General features: G+C 32.8%; 1 protein-coding gene across 1 annotated transcript in view; it reads right to left on the reverse strand.

The window, feature by feature from the left end:
- Positions 1-570: 570 nt before the first annotated feature.
- The window catches only part of LOC129216116 (uncharacterized), a 296,050-nt gene continuing 275,901 nt past the window's right edge, over positions 571-20,719 (reverse strand). Inside the window, exon 4 of the mRNA XM_054850268.1 lies at positions 571-1,865. Within this exon, the coding sequence (XP_054706243.1) occupies positions 1,451-1,865 (415 nt within the window). The 3' untranslated portion in view covers positions 571-1,450. The remainder of the gene's footprint in view (positions 1,866-20,719) is intronic.

Below are 20,719 nucleotides of genomic sequence, written 5' to 3' on the forward strand. Positions count from 1 at the left end.
ACTTCCTAAAGGAATAATTGAGAAGTAAATACACAGAAATTGGGAAAAAGTGAAGTTGCAAAATAAAATATTCATTAATAAAGCCACTTATTCAATGTATTCAACCTGATGAAATTAGATTGGTTTTTATTTTTAAAATCAAATTTTGTCGTAGAGGATAAATGTAATAGCACAATGAATACTTATTAAAAATTTGTTTTCTTGTATTTACAAAATACGGGTTTTGAGAATCATAATTAAACATATCATTATCACTTATTAAAAGCAGAATACTTTAACTTTGAAATATGTGTCGTGTTCGCATGAAATTAAACTAATAGAAATACTTCCGCATAACAACTAATTTTTAAGAACAACTTTTGGAACTTTAAAGTGAAATGTAAATGATAAGATTAGAAAAATATTTTTTAAACATATAAATTATTTAGATATTCAAAAAATTATGCTACTTGATTCAAAACCTAAGGGTCTAAAACACCCCTCCCTTCAAGTTTCAGTTAAAAACAATGAATTAAATCGTTTAAGAACATTTTAAAAGTAACACTACTGGTGTATGTGTTTTTTTTTTTTTTTTTTTTTTTATACTTATTAGTGATCGTGCAATTTATTTATACTGATTTTAAATCACGCCGACAAAAATGAAAATATTGAATGTACCATTCTTATATTATCACATTTGGTTAAAACATGAAGTTGAACATAAGAATGTACGATGACGTATATGACTTTTGGAACACTATTGCTAACCACCTGAACAACTAGTTTGGAAAAGCAAGCAATATCACTTAGCCATACGTTTGTAATATTGTACAGCTAAATCTTTTAAATGATGTTAAAAGGCGAAAAGCGTAAAATTGCAATTGCTGAAAATAAAATGATCATTAGAAATGTGTAATAGTTTAATTAGCACTTCTCGCACTCTCGACGACGAACGATTTCAAAATAGCGTCACATAGTTTCCCGTAGCAAATCCACCGCTCCAGAAACCCTCCACGTGTCTGTACTACAGTAATAAAAATGAGGAACACAGCAACACTAGCTCAGCTTAGTAAATTGGCGATGTCCATCACAACTTCAGTATTACTGCAATGAAGCATGGAAACAGCTCAACTTGGTCATGGATATACGGAGTTCCCGTTCCATCATCTAAGGCGCAGCGATGTTCGATACGGGCACAAAACAAAAATTCAGCGCCATCACTGTTGATTTTCTGACAATTTCAGGAAACGTGTTATCCGCTGATGTCCATTCGTATTGGAGGAATACTGCAGTGACTCCAGCAAATATACTAGCTCCCATCTGCAAGGCGCAGTCACTATCAAGTCCATGAAGATAGGTACACAGAGTGGAAAATATAAGCTGTATGAGACGACCCAGCGCACAAATAGGCCGCCATAATATATATATTTATCGAATCTTTAAGGGTCCATTTCGGAGAAAGTGTCCTCTCCTACTGAATTACACAACACTTGCACTTTGGCTTCTTCTTTATAACTACCTGTTCCACGGCTGGGGCGTCAGTGGGCGGCACTATGACACCGCGCTGTATTTCGACAACTCCTGCTGGCGAATCCTTTGGGGTGCGCCCGTTGGCACCAGATTTGGCGCCCAGTGGCGACGATGCTGTATGAGGGGTGACAACCACTTCTTTGACCTCTTTGCCGTTGGCCGATGGTCCAGACAGCAACATAGAGTCCATTTGGTCTGTCTGAGGAAAACCGTTCAAGACGACTCCGTCCAGATCGGCCTCGTCCATCTTGACTGGGGTGATAGGCTTACCCTCCTTGATCAGGCTCACTATGGTGTCTGCCTCTCGACTCAACTCGCCGTCAGGTCGGAAAGGGTTGTCTATCCCACTTTCGTGACTGCAAAGAAAATAAAATAAAAAATTAACTTGAATTCTGAAATTTTGAATTCAAATTATGTTTTTCGCAATCACGAGTTGCGACAGGACCCTACTCATTGGTTACTACCCCATTCGCTTGTTTCTAGAAACGGTTCCTGTCCCAGCTCTTGGGCGGTTACGTGTGTATAGTTGTGTATGTGTAGGCATGTTTGTGTGCGTAGACCTGTGCGATTGCTCGTTGGCGTGTGTGTGTGTGACTGTGTATGTGTGTAAAGGCGCGTGTGTGTGTGACTGTATGTGTGTAAAGGCGTGTGTGTGTGTGTATGAGCGTGCGTGTGTGTAGGACATGGACGCCACCGACTAGGAGCAGCGGCTACCGGGAGGAGTCGTGCCGGCAGAGGACGGTGGGGTTGAAAAAGGAACCAAACATCAAGGACGGTCAAGTGAAAACAATTAGCAATCGTGATTGCTCAAAAAAAATATTATTAAAAACCAGAGTGCACTTCAACAACTGCCGTATGGAGTCTATAAGAATGACATAACATGTTTGGACTTAAGATAAAACGAGAAACAACTTTAGTGTGGCTCTGATTAATTGATCTATGATTTTGACAATGTCGATCCTAGCATGACTTTACCATGTTTAGACGAAAGATAAAAAAAGAAACAACTTTATCATGGCTTTGATGAGTTGAGCTATGATCTTGACAACGTTGATATCTGCATGACATAACATGAAGGCGCAAGATAAAACTAGAAACGACTTTAGTGTGGCTCTGATTAGTGGGTCAACGATTTTGACAATGTTGATCCTAGCAGACTTTACCATGTTTAGATGCAAGATAAACAAGAAACAACTTGAGTATGGCTCTGAATAGTTGAGCTATAATATTGACAATGTTGATCTCTGCATGACATAATATTCAGACGCAAGATGAAACGAGAAACAACTTTAGTGTGACTCTGATAAATTGAGCAATGATCTTGACGATGTTGATCTCTTTTTGGAGACATAGGGAAGATCAGTTGAAGTTGAGTTGGGATTTTTTCGTTGTAGTTTTGACAAAGTATTTTAATTAAAATCTTTGCCAATACTACGTCCTTTTTTTACTGAACTCGCAAAAAAAGTGGTAAATATGGTCAAGATCATATCTCAACACATCAGAGTCAGACTGTATTGAGACTCTCCTGTAGATACGTCCGAGTATACTCGGTTGGTCTATAAAGTTTTACGTTGTGTGAACGTGCTTTCAACAACAACAAAAAAAGAATAATAATAATAACTAGAAAAAGTTAATTTAGAGGACGCCACGTAATTTACTATAAACACTTTGACACATAATTTTCCTTCTGCCTCTTAAAAAAAACTATAACAGAAAATTTATCCAAATTGTTTGAACTATGTTTTTACGATTATGAAAAATATCAATTAAAAAAAAAAGAGAACAAAAAAATAGTTTTTTGCACATTGTACAAATAGCAATAATAATAGCAAATGTTTCAGAGTTACAAGATAGAAAAAAAAGTTCTCATGGATGAAAAAAGTTAAGTTTTTTTACATCTGTATGCTCTCATTTCTACAGTGAAAAAGGTCATCCTTGCAGCTCCGAAATACGTGTCTACAGTTTTATAGCTATTTATGCATTTAATTTTATTTTAGGATTTTAAATTTTTAAGCACAAAAATTAGTTATTGACTTTTTAACGTCATTTTGAATCACTGAGTAAATAATTATCACTTCACCTGAAAGCATAATTGCGTAACCTGAACACATCATTTACTTTTTAACGTCATTTCAACCACCCAGGAAATGATTCTTCACGGCATCTCCTGAAAGCATCATGGTATAACCTAAATACAACATTTACTTTTTAACGTAATTTTAATCACCCAGTAATTGATTCGTTATGGCTTCTCCTGAAAACGTCATTTTGTAACATGAATACTTGATTTACTTTTAACGTCATTTCAACCACCCAGTAAATGATTCTTCACGGCATCTCCTGAAAACATCATGGTGTAACCTGAATACATCATTTACTTTTGAACGTAATTTTAATCACCCTGTAATTGATTCGTTATGGCTTCTCCAGAAAACGTCATTTTGTAACTTGAATACTTTATTTACTTTTTAACGTCATTTCAACCACCTAGTAAATGCTTCTTCACGGCGTCTCCTGAAAACATGGTGTAACCTGAATACATCATTTACTTTTTAACGTCATTTTAACCACCCAGTAATTGATTCGTTATGGCTTCTCCAGAAAACGTCATTTTGTAACTTGAATACTTTATTTACTTTTTAACGTCATTTCAACCACCTAGTAAATGCTTCTTCACGGCATCTCCTGAAAACATCATGGTGTAACCTGAATACATCATTTACTTTTGAACGTAATTTTAATCACCCTGTAATTGATTCGTTATGGCTTCTCCAGAAAACGTCATTTTGTAACTTGAATACTTTATTTACTTTTTAACGTCATTTCAACCACCTAGTAAATGCTTCTTCACGGCGTCTCCTGAAAACATCATGGTGTAACCTGAATACATCATTTACTTTTTAACGTCATTTCAACCACCCAGTAAATGATTCTTCATGGCTTCTTCTGAAAACATGGATGTCGCCTTCCGCGAGATTAGGTCATATTTATGAATGTTGTGTTATTATAAATTTTGTTTTTATTATCGTCCCGTGATAAGACGAGCATTAAAGAGTTTTGACACTAAAAGAGCTTAGTAACTTTAGTTTGAAGCACTTTTAACAGCCTAAGCACTCTGGAATATACAAACGGAAACCAACATACAAAAATGAAACTTTCGCGCGATATCCTCAAGACAATGATTAATAACTTGATTAGCTGTCATTTCTTGCAGTTGCTTAGTTGTCATTTCTTGCAAGTTTTTTTTTTCATTTTTTACTTTTAATTAACAGAAGGAATTCATTTCAAATTGAGCATTGTTTTTGAATTGAGCGTTGTTGAGCATTGTTGGTAAATTATTATTTAAAAAATAGTACTTTAAATGCACACTGCGTTCAATATTTTACAGAAATAAAATTATAAATTGCGTTTAATTACAATATTTAGTTCACTACAATTATTCAAATGATTAACATGCAATAATTCAGCTACACGTTATATGTGATAATTTTAATTATTAGGAGCAAATGACATTTTTTGAGAAAATAATAATTTGATTCTTGTCAAAATCTATTCCTTTTTCTGACTTCTGATTTTAGTTAGAAAAATATTAATCATTCCTGGGCTATTCATCCAGTTCTATCTTATAATTCATATGAAACTGCCATTTAAACAACTGAATATAATTTTTATTCACAAAAAATTTATTGTCTAACAATTCACGCATCTACATCTCGTTACATTATTATTTTCAGTCTTTTAAACTTAAACACTGCACTTAAACACCATAAGCTGGTAGAGTACTCTTTTTCTCTTTGAAATGCAACACAGTTTCAATGAAACTATTGACAAAAAACGTTCTTCTATACCAATTTTAGAAGGGAGCAAAATACTTGAACACTTTAAAAATTGAAAAATAAATTTTAAAAAAGAGCTTAGTGGTTTACTTTCTTCCACCTTTTCAAAGTAAAACATGTATAACAGTTAAGAGAGGGAAAAGTAGGGAGTCAACGGAGAGGATTCCGAGAGCACGTTTCATGGAATATGTATCATCATCATCCTTCACCAACAGATCCCAAATCCATTTGCAGAATGTCAATTCATCAAGACAAAAACTCGTTTTGCTGCAGATCGTCATGATCTCAACTCATTGCAATTTCATTCTCTTTGACAATTTTAAATCATTTTTTGAAACTAAATCATTTCACCTTAATTTAGCTCAAATTATATTGGTTTAATATATTTCTAATGAAGAATTTATATACTTCTGATTGTTCTCTGACAAGTAAGTTTGCTCAAAATAAATAATAAATTTAATACAAAATTACCTGCTGTGCATTTCACAATATTATTTTTTTCGAAACCATTGACAGTACAGCAAAGAAAAAACTAGTATGCTGTGGCCATCACGAAACTTTCTTCTATATTTTTCTTTTTTTTCGGATCCCTCCCCATGCTTGATGAGGAAGCAATATTCCCAACAAAAACAAAATTTCACATAAAAAAAAAAACTTGACGACCATCCCAATGTCTGAATTATTGCAAAAGCAAAGCAAAGAGCGAAAAATGAAAGTTATTTTAAAAGCCTTGCTTAAATTAATTACAAATATTTTATTTATTAACAAACATAAGATGGCAACAGTTAAAAATTTTAAATCATTGAGATAATATTTCCGATCATTTCCATACAATTAAAATCACGAGAAATACGCAGACGACAATCTATTACGATTTATCTTTCTTATTGTTGCATTAATAAAGCTATTTTTATTCGCAAAAAAAAAAAAAAAAAAAAAAAAAAAAAATCAACACCTTTTGGAGCGATTGGCGTCCAAATTGAACCAAAGCCTGTTTACTTATGGATTCACATATATTCCGAATTTCAACCAGAACGTACCATTACTTCTTGAGATAGGGCACTCACAATGGAAAAAAAGAACGGGTGATTGCGCTACCCCCTTTTTGGCTGTTGACACCAAAATAAAATCAGCTCTTATACCCACTAAGGGCTACTTGCCGATAAATTTTTCTTTCATTCCGTTCATTATTTCTTGAGATACAGCAGTCACAATTGACGACAAAAAACGTTCTATAGCTCAACCCCCGTTTGAGTTATTGACACCAAAATTGAATCAGCACCTGTTCCTGTTAATGGCAACATATGGACCAAATTTTGTTTGATTCCGCCAGTTACTTCCTGAGGAATAGCAAGCACGCGTAACTCAAAAAACGTCCCATTGCTCCACCCCCCTTGGAGGGATTCGCGCCAAAAACCAATGGGCACAAGTTCACATAGCGGCACATATGTGTACCAAATTTCGTTCGATTTCATGCGGTAGTTTTTGCTGTAGAGCGGCCACAAAAACTGGTCACACACAGACGTGACACACACACACACACACACACACACACAGACATTTTCCAAAAATAGTCGAAATGGACTCAGCACACCTCAAAACGTTCGAATCCGTCAAAATTCGAAAATTTGCACGAATCCAATACTTTCTTCTATATATTAGATATAGAAGAAAGTAAAAACATATAAAAGCACTCAATCAGCTGATGGGGTGGTTTCCTTCAGTCAAAAGTACTACTTTTAGTCATTGGAATGAATAGAATGAGCAAAAAAATTACATGGACCCAGAAAATACTTTTTTCCCAACAATTATGTTTTAATTAATTTTTTTAAATGTCCGATTCTTCAAACAAGGCGTGGTCTTTATAACCTTACAAATGATGCACTATGGCGCATCTTAGTACCGCGTTTCCACGTTATGATAATCAAGAAGCGAATTAAAATTGCGCTCTACGTTTGCTATCAAGCATATCGTTGCCAAAACACGTGAGTAAAGATGCGAATTAAATATTTTGCTCTGTGAATGGCAACACAGAATGGCATTTCATCATTTGTGATGTCATCGGCAAGAAATATAAACAATGAAAGCGCAACGATTTAAGTTTTTTTTAAATATAAAACTTAAACAAATTATTTAAAAAAAATTGTTGGATCCTATGTTTTTAAACATGTTCTTTCAGAAAAAATATTTTTAAAATTTTGGAAACAACCCCATTAAGATATTTTCCGAAAGAAAATTGCATTTTTAACTATTTTCATCAAAGCCTTCGCTACATTTATCCACTTTCTGACACAAAAATATGGTTTGGTAAATCATTCCAAGTCTGATTTTAATTCTGTTGAACAGAAAAACGATTTTTTTTTTAATTTATGATACCATTCTACGTTAAATAATTGACGTTCTATACTTAAAAATATCATGAATGAATAATAAGAAAAATTCATTTGCTTAATTCTGCACATGAAAAAACTAACTTCAAACTAAACTTCAAATGACATGTAAGTAAGGAAAGCATTCAGATTAAAAATAAAAACTTGTAGTTTTGCATTTTGAAATGTTTATCTACAGTGCTTAGAATTAAAGCTATGGAAATTTCAAACTAATCAAATTTTAGCTGTGACTAAAGAACGATAGATATTTTTAAATTATTAGTTAAATTTGCACATAACATAGCAATAAATGTTCCTTTTTTTGCTGAATGGGTTAAGATTTTTTTTAAAGAATTACGTTAAGAGTTTAATTTAATGCCAGTTAAAACTACCACAGTTAAAATAACATACGCAAGAAAACAAAATGTTGATTCCAAAAATCCTGGTTTTGCTTACCAAAGCGTACTTTTCCAATTTTTCCAATTAGGCTACTGCTAAATTTAGTACCAAAAAAAAAGGCAATTGAAATATAAATGGGAGATACTAAAAGGATATGCACTAATCCACACATACATAGAAAATTTGTTTTAAGTAATTAAAATTCGAATCAACCAATTTAAGTTGCCAGTTCAGATAGAAAATCGAAATGTTACATAAGCAGCGTTCAAATCACGTCTGCAACAAATGAAAACGAGAGAGTTAATGAAATATTTGAAGCAAAGCACATTTTCTCTACTACGAAGCTAAAACTGACATGCAATCCCCGTTCAGACACAGCGACATTACAAGGAACACTATTCCACCAAAATAAACAGACGATATTATAAGCAGACGATTCCCACTCACCGTTCCACGGGTATCGTTACGTAGTACACATGCAGACGATTGTCTATGGAAGCAGCCATGGGTAGCACCTCTTGAAGAAATAGAAACGACAGACGAGGTTTATTTTTTTCGTATTGGAACTACATCTTAAAGAGCAACATGGCTTGACAACAGGGTCGAACCAAATTGCGGGGGCAAGCGTCATAAGCTTGGCTTCATCGTCATTAGTTTTGGAAGTGATCATAAGTAATACAGATGGTTAAGTGCCGGGATTTATCTAAATATGAGAGATCGCAATATTCGAAACATGAGAATTTTTTAATGTTGGCTTCGCGCAGCATTTCTCCCCGTGGAGAGAAAATGGAGCTTGGCTCCTGACACAGGGTTGCCGGTGGTAACGAGTACCGCCAAATGGTTGCCAAGCCGACATGTGGAAAATTTCCGATAGTATCTGACGAGTTGTGAATGTAGCGGAAAATGTTTCGGCGTTATTTTTGTCTGTTTCAATGATATTCGAAGCGTTCTAAGTTTGAGGAAACAATAGAAAAAACTAACAACGGGATCATTAAGAAAGGCTTTCTACATAGATTATTTTTGAAGTTATTTTTGTTCAAGTCTTTCCTAAATTATTGTACTTGATTACTCTGGGCAATTCCACGAGCAAATAACTGACTTACATTCTTAAACAAAACAGTATGTATTTTGTAAAATTCAATGCAAAATATGCGTTGTACAAACGATCTTTTCCCCTGGATTAGCGTAGATTTTAAGCTGAATTTAGTGGTATAATTAAATTTTCAAAATACATTTTGTATGATTTTTTTTTTAATGTTAAAAGCATGGTAACTGACTGACATTTTGAATAGTTGCATGTCAGTCAGTATCATGCTTTTAGCTTTTCTTTCCCAAATAGACCAAAATAAAATTTTCTGAATTCAATTATAACATTAAATTCAGCTTAAATACAACAATCTAGGGAAAAATAACTTTTGTACAATGTCTATTTTGCGTTGAACATTACAAAATGCATACTTTTTTTGCTTGTGGAGTTGCCCCTCTTCAAAAAAAAAAGAAAAAACCACTGCAGTCACCGCTTTAATGACAACACTCGAGAACCTCCATTTCCAAAATTTCGCCTCAAACAGAATTCAAACAAAAACTTTCAATTTACTACCAGATTTTTTGAGGATGAATGATAAAAAGAACACAAAAACTACAGTCAGTTAGTGTAACTTTGAACAACGAAAGATAATTTTGTTCTTCACATTTTTTAAAAATTGTATTCGATTTCAAAAGAAAAGGTAGAAGACCTATTGCTGCACACTCTGCTGTGCTAAGCTCAAAAGTCGTATCTGCAGCGGAGTTCAAAATGAGCAATTGCCGTTAAAAGTTTTGCGCATCCATGTGTTTGATTTAGATACAATTTTTCAAATTAAAAAAAAAATCCCCATTGATAAATGATCATAAGACATTGTATTTGGGTGAAATGGCGAACAAAGTAACGCTAAGTGATAGGATAACGCTAAAACAGGTAAATCATTTTTACAAACATTATTTTTTGATTTTGGCTATCATACATTACGCTAAGAGATTTTCTCCAAATTTATTGTGGATTAAATTTGACCTGAACTACTGTATGCATTTTCTGATTTTTAAAAAATCAAGACAGAGAGATAAAGAAAAGCATGAATGCAAGAGCAACACATCAATCGCAATGTTGCAATTCTAAGGACATGCTAGAAAGCCTGCTATACATTTAAAATGGGCTTTGAATTTATTCCTCCGCTTGATATAAAAATATCATAATGGCGCAAAATAAAAAATGATAATCGTACTTTCTTATCTGTAAAACACAGATTAGTTGCATACTGTATTTGCAGATGCAGTGCATGCCGGTTAATCGAATCAGTGATTAATTGAATCAGCTGCTTTACTGAATGAAATCGTCAAAAACAGAACAAAATCCAGCTTTATTAAATTCGCCGCTTTATTGAATCAAAACTGTTTAAAACAAACGTGATTCATATATCCACTGCATTTTAAAGCATTACCACTAAAAGCAGTGACAAATACAGAGAACACACGACATTGATAAAAGTAATTGTGTTTTAAAAAAATAATACTATACTTATAGTTAGTCAAAATCCTGACTTAAAATCATGGGTCAGTTCCTAAAAATATTAACGCAGTTGGATCAAATTTGATGTGATTCAACTAATTGCAGTAAGCTGTACACATGATATTTTATGCGCTTAAATTAAAAAAACAATTCAAAATATGGGAAAAAGCAAAATTATTCTTAAATGTTCGTCATGTCATTTTAAAATCTTCAATACAATGCCTAACAGATTAGCATAAAAAATAAACAAGCGAATGTCTTTTCAGAGGAATTACTTATCTATGGAATTTTAAAGAGTTAAATTGAAGCATTATGAACATTGTATTGTGCCTTTACTACGAAACGTTTTTCAATATCTTAAACAATAATAAGTTTATGAAAAATATATATTGTTAATTTAACATTTTACACAGAAAAGTAAAATTTTTACGATAAAAATATGATACGTAGGGTCTGGTGGGGGAAAGTGGTCAATGGGGTAAAGTGGTCATAATTCAAATAAATGGCTATAGCTTGGAAATTAATGTTCAAATAAATGTGAAAATTTTATTTTAGGGTAGTGCATTTATAAACTATATTTTGAATACAAAATTTTACAACTGGCAAAATTTTATTTGGTAAAAAAAAATATATTTTGTGTAAATATGAAAATTCTTAAAATCTAAACACCTTTTTTAACTTCCTTGGGAAATTTTGATTGTTAGAATTATGAACAGATTGACTGCACAGGAAGCTTCCTACATGTCTCAAGAACTCTTACTCATTAGCAGTTAGCTGAATCTATTTTGAATAATTTGTTAGAACAATTTAAGTAAGATGGGGTAAAGTGGTCATAATATTAGGCTTAACGAATATTGTTCTTCTAAAGTCACTAAATCTTTAAGTATAAGGCAGATATAAATTAAATATTAATTTCACTTAATATGTATTGTTTTTACAATAAACAGGGGTTAAATATACGAGTATATGCATATGTATACGCATATACACGTGTAGGCACGTATATATACGTATTCACATAAATGCACCAATAAACACGTATTTGGGTATCTGCAAGTATTTTTTATCTATACAGATATACATTCGACTATACACGTATATTCCCCCGTATATGCTCGTATATATACGAACAATTATATACTCGGGGAGACACGTATATACGTGTACGTACTCGAGTAGACACTTGTGTATAAGCATATGATATACATGTATACAGGGTGAGTCTAAACTCTTGGTCAAATTATTAAAAGGTGTTAGACGGGAGGATAAGAAGCAAGAATCATAAGAAACATCCAGAATCAAATTTAAGGCTGACGCGCTACATGCACGCAAAGCCAGAAACTGATGGATGCAAAACATGTCACAAATTTATTACACAAAGACAATTTTAGACAACATTTTAGGTTTTAAGAAAATTTTAAAGTTATTGATGAAATTTGCGGCCGGCAGCTGTAATACATGCATCGCAATCACTTTGTTGCAATTACGAGACTTTTGAAAAACTTTCATAAGTCGCTGCACCTTCGTTGCGATGCGTGTATTAGAACTACTACAGGCCGTAACTTTTAACAACTGCTCTAAATATGTCTTAAAAACTAAAATGTCGGGTGAAATCATCTTTGTGTAACAAATTTGTGACCTGTTTTGCTAACGTCAGTTTCTGACCTTTTGTGCATGTAGCGCGTCAGCGACCATAAGTTCCTTATGATTCTTTGCTTCTTATCCTCCCCTTTTATACCACTTAGATTTTGCAAAAAATCTTGGATTCATTCTGTAAGCATACATGTATATTAGTGGATATACTCGTGGATATACGTGGATACATGTACTGGTGTATACACGTAAATGCACGTATATACGTCTAACAGGTAAATAATCGTGTTTACTCGTAAACATACGAATATACTCGTGCTTTCATATATATTTACGTGAGTAGACACGTACAAACACGCACTGGATATATCCACGAATTAACTCGTGTATTATACTCGTATAAGTATGTATATACACTTATATATGCGTATATACGTCGATTGTACACGTATATACTCAGATATTCACGCATATACTCGAGATACAAGCGCAAAACACGCATATGATGTTCTTTTCTACGCTTTACTCGCATATACACGTGATACGTATATACTCGTGTAAAGACGTATACATTCCTATAGGTAATCACGTATACATGCATGAGTATATACGTGTATACACTCGTGTATACACGTATATTCTTGAGTAGGCATGTGCATGCATCTGATGTATACATGTATCTATTCATATATGAACATGTTGACTCATGTCTACACGACACGTATAGTAGACTCGTGTATACCCGTATATACTCGTACATATACTTGTAACTATAAAAATAACCGAAATATACAAAAATTAGGGTTATTTGTAACGGTTTTGCAGTTTTTTAAACTATGACCACTTTACCCCATGCTATGACCACTTTCCCCCATCCCATGGGGTAAAGTGGTCATAAATACAAAGGGAAATGAAAGTGTTATAAAACTACTTAAATTCAATATTTTTTTCCTGAAATGCAATGTACCGTGTTCTTTAATAATGCAATGTAAAATAACAACAAAAAAAGCTGAAGTGTTTAAAGAATTTATTGTTTTTACTATGCACTTAAGTTGAAAACCTACGATTTTATGACCACTTTACCCCACCAGACCCTATGTTATGATTACCACAGCACAAATATAGATAAAGAAATAACAGCACATCAAGTATTAATATGCAGTTTTCAAGAGAAAAAAAAGGACATCCAAGTATTTCGAGAAAATATATTTCCTAAAATGTTAAACAACGAATTATAGACGAAATATACAGTTACGATGATTTTAACTAACGCGACAACGAAGCTGAAAACAAAAATCTGTTCAGGCAAAATACTCAATAAAGGAAACATTATGAAACAAGTGACGCAATAAAATAACAGTAAATAAAATTTCAAGTACTTAACTTACTTAAAACTTAGTACTTATTTTACGTTAAGTACTTAAAACAAACTCCTCAAAGCAGCAGAAAATTTCTCCGAAGTCGAGAAAGCCAAGCACTTGAATAACAGCCTACCTCTGGCAACCTCGCAAGAGAGTTTCCCCGTCATCTCAATCCCAGCATCCTTTCCTCTGTCTCTATCCTTCTCCCACTCTCTCGCACGCGAGGAGGAGACTATTCCGAAAGAGAGAGAGAGAGACAAAAGAAAAACGCGACTCTCTCTCTCTCTCTCTCCGCCCTTTTATGTCTGAAATGATTATTTTTTTTTCTTTCTCAGGGATGCCCATGCTGACTCGCCGCACCCCGACTCCATGCTTCTGTGGGGCGTTTGTGCAGGTGTAGGGGCGGGGCTAAATGTTTGTCACCTCATAAATGAGGGGAGAGTCGACGGTTTACTGCATTGTATGCACTAGGATAAATGGCCGGAAATTTGCATAATTATGCACTTAGGGCCACCATAAATTTAAACCGAGAATATCTTTGTTTACAGACCTTAAAGAAATTGAAAAATGCATGCATTGCCTACTGAAATATTTTCTGCCATTTAGAGTAACTTTAGAGATGCAAAAATTACCAAAAAAATTTGAAGGGGTGGAAAAACGCCAGTTTTTTTTCCGGAAAAATAAGAAGAAAAAGATGGAAAAACTGATTTTTTACAAATTAAAATGATCATGAAATGATTTTATTTCTTTCTCATGGATGCTCATGCTGACCCGCCGCACCCCGAGTATATGGTAATACAGGCAGTTTTCAAAAATTGACACTCATATTGTAATATTTTGGTTGCAATTTAAAAGCTATTTTTATTATTATAAAATGATAAATTTCTTGCTATTAACATTTTAGATATTAAATGAGACCTTCTAATATTCGGTGAATTATTTATTTAGGTACTATTAAGATGATTTGTATTATAAATATTTTGTACTATTAGTCAAGTACGTGCGGGACAAACTGGATGGAGCAAAGTGAAATAATTTGTTTTGTTCACCCACTTAATCATTTTTACTAAATCACTTACGCATTCATTTACTAATTAATTTTGTGTATTCCTTTATCAAGTAATTTAGTTTTTTATTCATTCATTCATTCACTTCTTTTAATATTCATTCACTCTTTTGCTCACTAATTTATTTTTCTTCATGTATTAATTAATTAATTTAATATTTCGTTTATTGTTTCAGTATTTTTCATTTATTCATTCAAACTTTTATTTACTGATTCATTTGATCAAAAATATTTCTTACAATTGAATAGAAAATATTTCATTAGAAATATATTTCATTTCTCACTTTTACCCATGAATTTTTAAAGTTAAATTTTTCGACTTCTTTTTTGAAGGTGCAAATTTACAGCCAAAATTAAAAAATACTGTTTCAATGCAAGCTTTATCATAGAATAAAACGTTCTTTCTTTATGTACTGTAATTTTCAAAATAAATTTCCAATTTGTTCATTTTGAAAAGGCTTAGTGATCTGAACCACTTTACTTTTCCCCACGTTGCTTACATGTTGGACAAATAGCTATTTTATTCATTCATTTATTGAAAATTCCTTCCCCTATTCATCGATTTCTTTATTTATACCTACACACATTCACTCATTTACTTATTCATTCATCCCCCCAGCCATCAACTCATTTATTATTTTAATCAGTAATTACTTATTCATTAATAACTTCTTGTACAAATTAACTGATTAGTCTATTGTTCATTCATCCTTCATGATTTTAAGAAAGATATTTCAAATAATCAAACAGAAAGAATACTATTTGAAAAATACTTTAATTATCAATTTTCTTTTTACGTGGGGCAAAGTGATAAATTTCTACTTTTATTTGAAGCTAAAATTTATTACCGAAAATGAAAAATAACATTTCCTTTGAAGTGCAACTACAAAATAGTGTTTTGTCTCTGTACTGTTATTTTCAAGTAATTCTCTGTCAAGAATTAAATTCCGATTCGGTCATTTTGAAAAATGTTTTTTATCTTAACTATTTCACTTTAATAATAATTAAGGAAAATATTTTCTCATACGCAGATCGTCCTAAAATATATCCCACGTGGTACCAGTGAATCCAAAATATTTCCTTTTTATAGATCCAGACTCACATTGAAAACCAAAATGGCCGATTGCGTGTGAATGAAGTTTTTTGTACAACGAGTTGACATTGCTGGCTTCAACTTTGGGAAGAGGGGGAAAAAAGATTTTTGGGGTACAAGGTACATAAAAAGTGTTCGCTTGGCCCTAGGCCAGTTCGATTTCAACGTTCGAAACCTCAAGTTCAAGTGAGTTTGGAGGCTATTTCGGGAGCAGTAAATTTTTGCATTCTCTCCCATCGCGTATGACGTCGAATGAAAAAGCGATTTTTCTTATTCGAAACGCGTAGAGAAAATGCGTAGGAGTCGCGCGATTCTGCCAAAATTCTGTTTGTAGAAATCCGGTGTCTTTGGGATCCTGAAGTCCAGCAAGTAAAAAAACATTACTAATCTTGAAATAAAATCTTCCACTAGTTAAGTGACAACTTATTAGTAGGCTGTCACTAAGGTCATTTTTTACAACGCTAGGGATTTCGATGTTAAGCACGCAGATCTTTTGGGTTCCACGGCAAAAAATATTGCACTCAGTAATTTAAATTATATACAGAGTTAGCATAAAAGAATATCCGGGTTTAAAAATTTATATTTCATAAACTATTACACTAACCACCATAAATAATATATGAAAATAAAGAGAAACTGTGAAAGATTTTTTCTACATACGTAACTACTTAAATGTGTACATTCCGCACTAACGCAGCCAGAAATTCCTTCCGGAAGGGGTTTTTTGGTCACAACAGTCCTTACCCGTGTATTAAGCACTTTATTAGGATTGACAACAATGCTAAAACCAAGACTTCTGGGAGGTGTCCCCCCCCCCTCACACTTCCGAAACAGTGGAAACACTGACGTTCCGAAAAAGTGGATTGGCCTTGCTGGTGATGATGATTTACCCTTTATGCGTTGGCCGGCTCGATCCCCAAATCTAACCCCCCCACCCCAATTTTTTTTTGAGCAATCACGATAGCTTATTGTCCTCACTTGACTGTTTTTGGCGTCCTATCATTTTATTTTCCCACCAGCACCCTCTGCCAGCACCACTGTCGCTTCGACCGGCCTCACGATGCTGTTCCTATAGCGAAAACCGTCTCCAGGTTGCGTCCATATCCATATCCTACACACCTACACACATATACCGACACAAACATAAACGCCTACCTATACACACATACCCACACACTTATGCCTGTACACATACGCAAACACACACGCCTACACACACACACATGCACACACGCCGACAGATACACACTCGTGATTGCGAAAAACATAATTTGAATTCAAAATGTCAAAATTCGAATTAATTTTTTAATTTTATTTATAAGGTTTCGTCAAAGACTGTTTATACACCACTGTTGCCTACAACATTTCAAGAATTGAAAGATCGCATACGGGTAGTGTTACAAAAATCGACATTGAAACACCCCAAAAATTTATGTTATACACGTGCGTCGCATTACGAAATTTATACACATCGAACATTTGTGAGTGAATCAAAACTTTCGCAGTTTATCTTTATTTTTATGTATCATTTATAGTGGTAAGTGTAATAGTTCATGAAATATAAATTTTTTAAAACCGGGATATTCTTTTACGCTAACCCTGTATTTAACTGTCTAGTGAAGACTGTGGAAAATTTTGAAAAAATAACTGCAGAGGTTTTCAGAATAATTTTTGAATTATTAACTTTTAAATATTTCAAGTGAAAAAAAATTTTGGGACACCAAATATTTCCAAGAAGAGACAAGTGCTTAACAAAGCAACATAAATTAAATCTTCCACCTTAAATTCCGTTGGAAAATCAAAGTAATGTCATTATTAAAGATTATTTTCTTTTAATTATTAAAATTATCACATACACATTTGCCCTCCCCCCCCCCCATGGTTGTTTCCTTTTCTAAGTTAAATATCTAACTATACATTCTAATCCAATATAAGTAACGAATCAATACCTTTGTGCTGAAATTTAAAAAAAAATCAATTATCCAACGTTTTGAAGCACAAAAATTGCAAATTACTGCAGACACGTGTTTTGGTGTTACAAGGAACAGTTTTTTCAATGCAAAGATACTTTTCATCCAGAAGCTCATATCTTTGCATTGAAAAAGGTGTTCCTTGTAACAACAAAACACGTGTCTGAAGTAATTTGCAATTTTTGTGCTTCAAAACGTTGGATAATAGATTATTCCAATTTAAGTAGTTTCGGACAGTTTTTTGCATGATATTAACATTTAAGGTTCGGGTAGAATCTGTTTTGCCTTTCTGGGTTTAAGGGCCCTTGATTCATTTTTAGGAAGAGTTACTTAACAAGTATTTATAATGATATTTTACAAAGCGATCTTAGGATGTCCAGTGCATGGTAAATAGTATAAAAAACAGGGTTCGAAAATATCATGATAGTTTCAAAAATAACCGATATTTTGATATATATCGGATATTTTGATATCTATCCTTTATTTTCAATTAGCTTAAACTTATAATTACAATAGTAGACATAAAATTAAGGTTTCTTTTATTTTCTTATCTCTAATATTTCTTTTTACATTTCTAGCAATTTTAATAGAATTAATTTAGAATTAGCTGTTTCACTCATTTTTCTTCTGTTAGCTATTTTTACAGTAATATGACTCATCAGAAATGAATAATATTTATTAGTCGGTGCACAGTCATAAGACATTTTCTTCTTTTTCTGAGCATTGTTTAATATTTAACTAGGCACTTTTAATATAAATTAAAATTGCTACATTAATAATAATTTTGTGAATATAAAATACAAGTAAAAAAGGAATATTGTATTTGTTATATTATTGATGCATTAATACATCACAAAAACAAGTACATTACCTTTTTGTTTATTTTTAATGATAAATAAACAGTACTTTTATATTGAAAATACCGTAGTAGAAAAAATAAATATCGAAAATATCATATTTTCAAAACAAATATCGGATATATATCGTGATATATATCATGATGTATCTCGAATGATATATACACCCCCTGGTAAAAAATAAAATTTAAAAAGAAAAAAAAACGCACAGACACACACACACAATGTTTACAAAATGAAAACATAATGCTACATACCAAAAACTCATGCAAAAACGTAAATAACCTTGTCCTTACTAAGAAGATGCTAGAAAACCTTAAAATTAGGTGACACATCCGTTAAGTGTTAGATCATTTGTGGGTCCAAGACTTGAACAACTTACACATAAAATTTTACAAATAGGAATGTTCGTTAAATTAGAGAACAAAACTGCCACATTCAAAGAAAGAGAAACGATTGAATAATCCTGTCTATGAGTTTTTGAACTTACAAAAAAAAAAAAAAAAAACATGCTATTCTTTTGCAGACTGTTAGTGGGGTCTCCATTTAAAGCTCAAGAAAAGCACATAGTAATTTCAAATCAAACATCCTTTTATCATATCTTATAAATGACGTAGCTTCAAAAACCTAGTAGAAATAACTTTAAATCTTCGTGAATAATAAATGTGATGTCATAATTGTTTCAGTAAATCAAAAAAAAAAAAAAAAAAGGGTACGGATAATTCTCAAACCAAACGATAACATTTTGATGCTACACAAAACAAACATGTATAAGAATCGGTAGATTCGTTTGAAGTGAAATTTTTGTATAATTTCTAATTTCCACCATTGCTCCTTGCGTGTATACTCAGACTCAGTATGTACACTGCTCAAAAAAATTAGAGGAGCACATGGTTTCAACAAAATTGAAAAAAACATTATTCTGGAAACAAATTTCCAATAAAGCCTCCATATTTTCAGGAAACATGAGAATGAAACATAAACTTCGGAAGCAAATCAACGTTTCTGTCGTCGAAAAGCAGAAAAAGGATACAAGTGCAGAAATCGTGATTTAACAGAAGCTCATTTTTTCACTGTCTGAGCGGTAAAATTCAACCGTTCATTGCCTTTTTGATTGGAAAATGCAACAACACCGTAATTTACGGATTCCATGGCCTGACATTTTATCGGGGGACTGGAATCCGGGCAAACACAAAGAACTGTAGCAGACGATGTTGGATAGGCATAATTCGTTTCACTGTTCTAGAGGAGTAAAGTTCCCAGTCAAATGTTTTCTGCCTTTTTTTTTCTTTTTTTTTTCTTTGCTGTATTGCATCTTACTACACGTGTATACTTCATTGTATCTCTTTACAAGGCTACCTCACAACGATTTCTTCACTTTTGTGTGATTGTCAAATTGCTCCCCTAATTGTTTTGAGCAGTGTATAATCAGTTCTTTTCAAAGTCACATCATAAAGAAAAAAAGTAAAGAAAAAAAAGCAAACGAGAAAAGTCATTACATGAACTCATATACTTCTTTACACGTTTGAATCCAAAATCCCGAACCTAAACTCCCAATTATAAAAGACGCTTCAACATAAACATGTTACAAGACTACAGAAAAAAAAATCTTTACCGTACATCGTAAATCATTTTTAAGTGGAAAGCTTTGCTACATTTTCTAAGAAAATCTGTATCCGATCTTTTGAAAGGAAGTTTTTTTTCCCCTTTTCTTTCTGTGATTTATTTTTCGCCTTCTTTCATAAACTTTTATTTAGATTTTTTTTATTCAATTTATCTTTTTTTTTACGTTACTCTTATAGAATGCATGTAGCTCAATTCTTTTGAGAAAAGAACTAAATCCTCGAGTTTTAATTGAAAGTAAGGCAAAAGAGCTGTGTATTTATATCGAATTTCTAAAAATCTAGCTTTTGTTTTGAGTAAAATATTATTTAAATACAACGACTTCAAGAAAAAAGTTTTAAAACTCATGTATCGCACAAAATCCGAGAAAAATATTTAGTAGGAATTTAAATTATACATTAAACTAACAGAGTACAGTCAACATTTAACAGTCTTTTTTCATATATACATAAGTAACATCAATTATTAAAAATGGAAAATGCTTGAAGCCTAGTTTCA

Source organism: Uloborus diversus, chromosome 2, assembly GCF_026930045.1.
Source record: "Uloborus diversus isolate 005 chromosome 2, Udiv.v.3.1, whole genome shotgun sequence".
NCBI classification, from domain to species: Eukaryota; Metazoa; Arthropoda; class Arachnida; order Araneae; family Uloboridae; genus Uloborus; species Uloborus diversus.